The 6,833-nt window shown below is 41.1% G+C and overlaps 1 protein-coding gene across 1 annotated transcript in view; it reads right to left on the reverse strand.

The window, feature by feature from the left end:
* Positions 1-6,416, reverse strand: part of rab1ba (zRAB1B, member RAS oncogene family a) — a 22,234-nt gene extending 15,818 nt beyond the window's left edge. The window contains exon 1 of the mRNA XM_050066509.1: positions 6,113-6,416. Coding sequence (XP_049922466.1) covers positions 6,113-6,126 — 14 coding nt within the window. The 5' untranslated portion in view covers positions 6,127-6,416. The remainder of the gene's footprint in view (positions 1-6,112) is intronic.
* Positions 6,417-6,833: the final 417 nt, after the last annotated feature.

Consider the following 6,833-nt stretch of genomic DNA (forward strand, 5'->3'; position numbering starts at 1 on the left):
TACCAGTCCACGCTCCATATTTTGGTCCGGACGGGGACTTGAACAGGCGACCCTCCGGTTCCCAACCCAAGTCCCTATGGACTGAGCTACTGCCGCCCCAAATGTAAAACATATTGCGAGGGAACGCAAAATATATTGTAAGGGAACCCCCCTCTGATGTGACCCTTCATGGGGTCCGTAGCGCCCCAAGCTCATTCGTTCTAACTGAAGATGTTATGGTTAAAAACAGCCCACAAATATATAGCTACATATTTAAGACAGTCTTAGTAATTTCCTTTAACAGCTTCCCACTAGAGTTTTTCAGCAAACATTATTCAAACAGGAACAAATAGTGCATTTGCTGGGGACTATTTTCAGGGGTGGATTAATCCACATTTGGTGCTCTAGTAACTGCCATCAGAACTGTATATGGAAATAAACTGTGTGTGTGTGTGTGTGTGTGTGTGTGTGTGTGTGTGTTCATTGTTATTAAGGAACATGTCACCCAGTGCAACTGTGGGGCTCACTGATGTGTTTTTAATAGTTTTTGGACAACAGTAGAGCTCTGTGGCGCAAAGGAACATGATTTGAGACACACACACACTACTTGTTAGGAAACCTTCATTGTTGGTTTGGGTTTTATTGTATGACTTCTTAACAATAATAAATATATAGGGTATCGACCCCAAAGCTCGAGGTTTACTGTCACCTTGTTTATGCTAATTCAATAAGCATTTTGTTTGTGATTATGCATCATAGCAACTGAGTAGACATGATGAGGACGCTATGATGGGTCCTGATTTATTACCTGATCTTGAGGGCCTGTCATGAAAAGGGTGTCAGAATCTAATTTCAAGCAGGGACTGTGCCAATAACAATTACTGATCCAACACGGTTCTCTTTTTGGCAAATTTCCACAGATTACAGTATGGAACTCACTGGAATTATTTTATGTACGATAAAATGACACTAATCCAGCAGATTGGATCAGTGCATCTCTAGTTTCAAGAGACAGCATTTATCAGTCTAGTGCTTTTATTACAGATGTCTAGCTTAAGTTTTGCCCCTGATCCCAATACTGAGTCTGATCCAACACTTAGACTTACCTAAATGTTGATTTCATATGTATCACACTGAAATAACATCTTATTTTTCACAAGCTACTCAATACTAAATACTGAAAGCCCTGGTTCAAAACAAATTACAGTTATATTCTTGGATTTAATGGTTGATATGACATGAATGAAAGTTTAACTGAGAGAATATGACTCCTCAAACTGCAGCTGATCATTTTACTTGAGACACCGTATCATTCTGTTGGAGTTGAAAAGACAGAGACACTCTGTCCACTTATGATTTTAGGTTCTTCCCTCTGGCCAAGTACAGACACCGGCTACTGAGAACACTTTAAAAGGACAACCGCCAAGGTTCATTTTGTTCTGTCATCAAGTCAGTCACTTAATTTAAAAACAATTAGTGACAGCTAATATAATCTGCCAACCATGTCATTTAGCATTTTAACCAGTTAAAGTGAAGGTCAGTGCCGTAAAAAGTACAGTACAGAAAGGACTGGATTTAAATCTGCCTTATTTTAGCTAATTAAAATTTACCTCAATCAGCCCCAATATCAATTCTTAGCCTATGCCTTTGGGAGAAGGCTACCTTTTATGTTGCGTTTTCTTGGTGTTTTGAAAGAAAACAAAATTCCTTTCTTAAAGATATAAAATGTAAATTTTCTGCATTAAAATGTCTAAAAACTATTTTTCACAATTTCAAAATTATATACTTCGTAGAGTTGTGTAGTTACATTATCCCATATTTTTCCAACAATGTTCAAACCCTGAAAAGTCTGTAATTTTGATCAAGGACACGGTCCCTGTTATTTGGTCGCCATCCTGTCAGTGGCATCATATCTCTTTTGCGCATGTCTTAGGGTTGTGGTCGTCTGTAAGAAGCTCAGAACAAATGAACACTTCTCACATCTAAGCTATTTCAATTCTGGTGCATCGGAGATTGATGAGATGGACACAATTTGCAGACAAACACCCACACGCTATCTAAAGGCCTTGACACACAAAGCCGACGGTCAGCCAATGGTCAAAGTTGTGCTGTTGGTGAGCGTCTGCCGTAACCGTCAGTGCGGTGTGTCCTGCACCATTAGCCCTCGTCAGTACTATTCAGCTTCTTTTCCGCCGATTCAGTATGTTGAATTTAGCATGTTAAATCAACACAGCTGATTCTGTCAGTGAATGACATTACTCTGATTGGCAGTTCAGCTCAACGAGAAGAAGGATGGAAGTGAGAAATGTGAACAGAGACAAAGTCGAGAGGGAATGAGGTCAAAATAATGTTGTTATATGAGGTAAGAATCATTTTTCTTTAGCCAATGAGCTCTTTAGCAGAAACATTTCCTAATGGCTTGTGTTATTACTTGCTGGCGCATGGTTAATATTCTCTGTTCTTTCAACAGTGGATTTTGTTGTTAATGTGCTAACTGGCTAACTAGCGTCAAGATGTTCTTCTGGGTCCCCTTTTTAAATGACGCTTACAGACAACCATCGTCTGTTGGTATGGAGGGGTACGCCCTCTCACACAGGGGCAGAACATACATGCTTGCTGGCTGTCAGTTTAGTGCATTTATGTGCAACTTTTTGGTCGACTCTGCGACGTGAGACGACACAGCAGGGGGTTAGTGTTATTGCGACATTTCTGTCACTAGATCTTCATCAGGAAAAGCCTGAACTCATCAAGCTCCTGATGAGCTTGATGAGTTCCTTTGGCCCCTGCCATGCCAAACAGGGCCAAAGAAACACAGATTTTAACATGAAACTGCTTTATTCAGTATTTTTTACCAGTTTTAATAATCTAATCCGTATGTTTCTGGAGAGGAAGAGACCTCTGTGGATAATTCAGCTCCCAGTAATAACCTCCTCAACATTTGGATGTGAAGTTATCAGAGAAAGAAGGTAAGCACACATTAGCAGGTACTAGGCTAGCAGCCACTCTGCAATGCAATGATGATTTTTAACATTAAACTGGTTTATTTGTGTTTGAAATCACCAGAACCATTTGTTTTGGAGAGGAAGAGACCTCTGCAGATAATTTGGCTCCCAGTTAAAATCTCCTCAACATGAACACTGACGGAATCCTTTTGGGGAAATACTGAGTACAATATCGGCATTGTTCTATCTTTTGTTTTGAGTGAGAGATCCCTGGTGGCAAAAAACTACATAATGTATGTTAGAGGTCCACTTAATGGCTTTGTCTGGAGCTTTCAACTGCATCCCACTGCGCTCTTCATCAGAGAGCTTCCACCCAGAAGCTCCAGAGAAAGCTAGTGAGACAACCTTGAGTACAGATTTTTTTCTTTTCTGGCCAACTACTGTTAGTAATTTCTAAGGCCAAAGAATGGGAGAAATGGGAGGGTTAACAGGGCCCAAGCACACACTTGTGCCGTGGAGCCCTTCGGCAGGTTAATCCGGCCCTGGAATTAGGACTGGGTATCATCTGAAACTTGTTTAGTGGCCATTCCTGACCTCCAGCACCTAAACCTAAGATATACTTTTTGGAACCTAATTTTTAAGAATAGAAATGTTGTTTATGTTTTCTGTTGAGGTTTGATACTCACTCCTGCTACCAGCAGGTTCTCCCAAAACGATGGAACAACATCCCCCACCCACTCTCTGAGAGGAAAACATCACATGAATTTGATACAGCACAGACAGCTGTAGAGAATTGCCCAATGCCACTGCTATTCTTGTGTCATAGGAAACTGAGACCTGTCGTGTATCTCACAAACACTGGATGCAACAGCACTGTTGCAATCAACCCAGTTCACATTTCTACATGGCTACAGCTTCTGTTGATGTGGACTGACACTGAGGATCACCAGGACGGGTCAGTCAGTTATTATTCAGAAAGACCATCTTAATATATTTATACTGAGTGATATGAAAAAGGCAATTACACCAAACCTGCCAGCTAATAGTCACTGTGGTAACGTTAATAACTTTTAATGACAGATAAATAGGGCAGTGTGTATCATTTGAAACTTCTCAATACTATTGCCGAAAGTAACTTAGTTTTGGTTGATACACAAAGTTTACATTTTCTTACTTTGAGGAACATGAACTGGTTTTTCTACAAAAGCCTTTGCTCTTTGCGGTACCAGTCACCTATGTGGAAATATTGGTATGAGTGCCTTTTTTAAATCTATCTGTGTGTATGCCTTTTAAATGGACCTTGAGTCTATGAAATAAAAGTTGACTGATTGATTGATTGATTGATTGGTTGATTGATTGATTGTTCATTTAATAAAAGAAACCAAAGTTCTCAAATTCCGTCCAAAATCAAAACACCATACAAGAACACATAGAAAGTCTGAAATTGGCAATATCATAATTTAAATCCAGAACTATTTATAAATAGGATATGTAAACAAGATTATGAATCTGACATGAGATTTACCCTAATATTCCCCGAATAGTCTGAATTTGATACAAGTCATGTCAACAGCACATTCAGTTTGGATATTCTGAATTTGGCTTTATTCCCAATGTAGCATCTTCCAATTAAGTGGCTTAGTGGTTAGAGCAGGCGCCTCAACAAGGCTGTTGCCACCGCAGCCCAGATTCCACTGCAGCTTGTGGCCCTTTGCTGCATGTCACTCCCTCTGCCCCCCCCCTTTCACACTTGACTCTCCTATCAATTAAAGGCAAAAGCTGCCCCCTGAACTATTGTTCAGGTTTTAGGAGCGTTCTTTGACATGTACAGCGCATACGTGTTAAGTGTCTCTGGCCTGTTCATGGTCAACTCTGTGTGTTGTCATCAATTTATACAGTTTCTGTCTGTAAGTGGTGTAATTTTGTTGAGCAAAATAAACACAAAATGCAACCTTTCAAATTTGTCTGCCCCTCCCATAAGCCAAAATTAAATAAAAAGTCCCTTTCCAGTGCTTAAAATATTATTTGACATGCCTCCCCCTTTTTGCACCACCCCTTCAAAAGTAACGAACAGTCCCTTACCATGACCAAGTGATATTATGGTAGGCAATATTAAAGCATATCTAACAGGAGACTAGGTTATACAGTGTGTGTAAACATACAGGGGAATAAATGTTGTCTGCTAAGGGTGTGGAGGTGTTAGCCAAGCTAGTTAGACAGGGTTCCATGAGGATTCAACTGTCGGCTCCCGGACAGCCGCTGTTATAGCGAGACGTCTCAGCACCGACCGAGAGATTCGGTGACAGGCCGGGTGTCCTCTCATTTCAGGGCTGCAGGTCAGCCGTTAAACATCTGTTACATGCCGTATCATCTAGCGTTAGCCCCAACACGCTCCGCATACGAGAGAAGCCAGTTTGGTCATCTTAGCCCAATTAAATTAACACACATAGCAGGTACAGCAGCATTCCAGATCACTACCTGGTAAACATGTTTTAATGTTGGCACCTACCAAATAGTTAGACGTAAATACATCTATATTTAAATGCCAACAGTTAACTCTGCTCACAAGCCTCGTAGTAAATGGGAAGCCATTCTAATAGCTGTTGTTTTTTTTACAAAAATAGAGACCGATATGATGTATTTGTGGCGCATTTACAGTGCCGATCGTTGTGTTGTGTGTACTGCCCATTAAGTCGACACCTTAATGTGTGTCCCAATGGAAGAAAACAACAGGCTAGGCTGTCCTGAGGCTACAGGTCAGCCATTCCACATCCACGTTACTCCATTACTTCATGTAACGTTATTGTCAAGCTAACGTTTTCATTCTTGTTTGTGGACTGAAGTATGGCAGCGTTCCCTCCGCATGATTTTCACTCTAGTTTCACACACTGGACTGTTCATTTGTCTCGTGAAAGGTCGCGTGCCACAGTCGACACGGTGAGGCACGAGCAAACTGTCAGCTGACGTTTAAAGAAAACACGTTCGCGAGACTGACACATTAAAGAAGCTGTCCGCGCCCTGTTCACGAGAGCCAGCTAGCTGGTGTTTGACAATACATTTAATGCCAAAACAATTAGCCCGAATTATTTATAAAAGGTTACACCATAAACCACCTATCATAATGAATCCTGACAGAACATACCAGTGGCTGCCTTACAATGGAGCGCGTTTAATGTAACGTTCAAACTCACTATTCGGGATTCATGGTTTCACTCTGGATGTGTTTTTCTGTCGGCGACTCGACTCTTCCTTCCTACTCCGGTAAAAAGATGACTTGTAGGTCCGGGTATCCGAGGCACTTAGATGGCTGTTTTACAGTCTCCGTCACTGTCCCGTGGTCGTTCCGCTGTATTCGACCTTTAATGTTTCATATGTCCTTGATTCTAGGGGACATATCCCTGTTTCCTCAGGTTAGGCTGTTGTATTTTACTCCTATTTTCTGCCTTTCTGTGTCCGTTGCTTGCTAGAGGCTCAAGATGGCTGCGCAGGTGCGGTAGTGACGTGAGGTGACGTGTCACTACTCAGAAATCAGGATGAATCGAGAAATAGAGCGGTGCTGGGACTTGTAGTTTATCATGAAAAGTGAGTTCCAAAGAACAGCTTCACACTATACAATAGCCTACACTCATTGAGAACTTTCTTTTTCACAGCAAAAGGTCTAAACATTTTTTTCAGCAGCTGCGAGGACTGGGTAATGTCAACAAAACAATATTGTCCTGATAATCAAAGATCAACTCAATATCATTTTGCTAATATTGGCTATTCACTGAAGTAGTTAAAATCACATATGTTTTATTTCCACCATGAATTCAAGAGTGTAACTATGCAGTGGTGATGCCAATAGCCATGAACAATCCCATACAGGGTCCATTTTTCAGCCTATTTACTACCCACATGGACCCCACATACAAT

This window comes from Epinephelus moara, chromosome 17 (assembly GCF_006386435.1).
Source record: "Epinephelus moara isolate mb chromosome 17, YSFRI_EMoa_1.0, whole genome shotgun sequence".
Classification (NCBI taxonomy): domain Eukaryota; kingdom Metazoa; phylum Chordata; class Actinopteri; order Perciformes; family Serranidae; genus Epinephelus; species Epinephelus moara.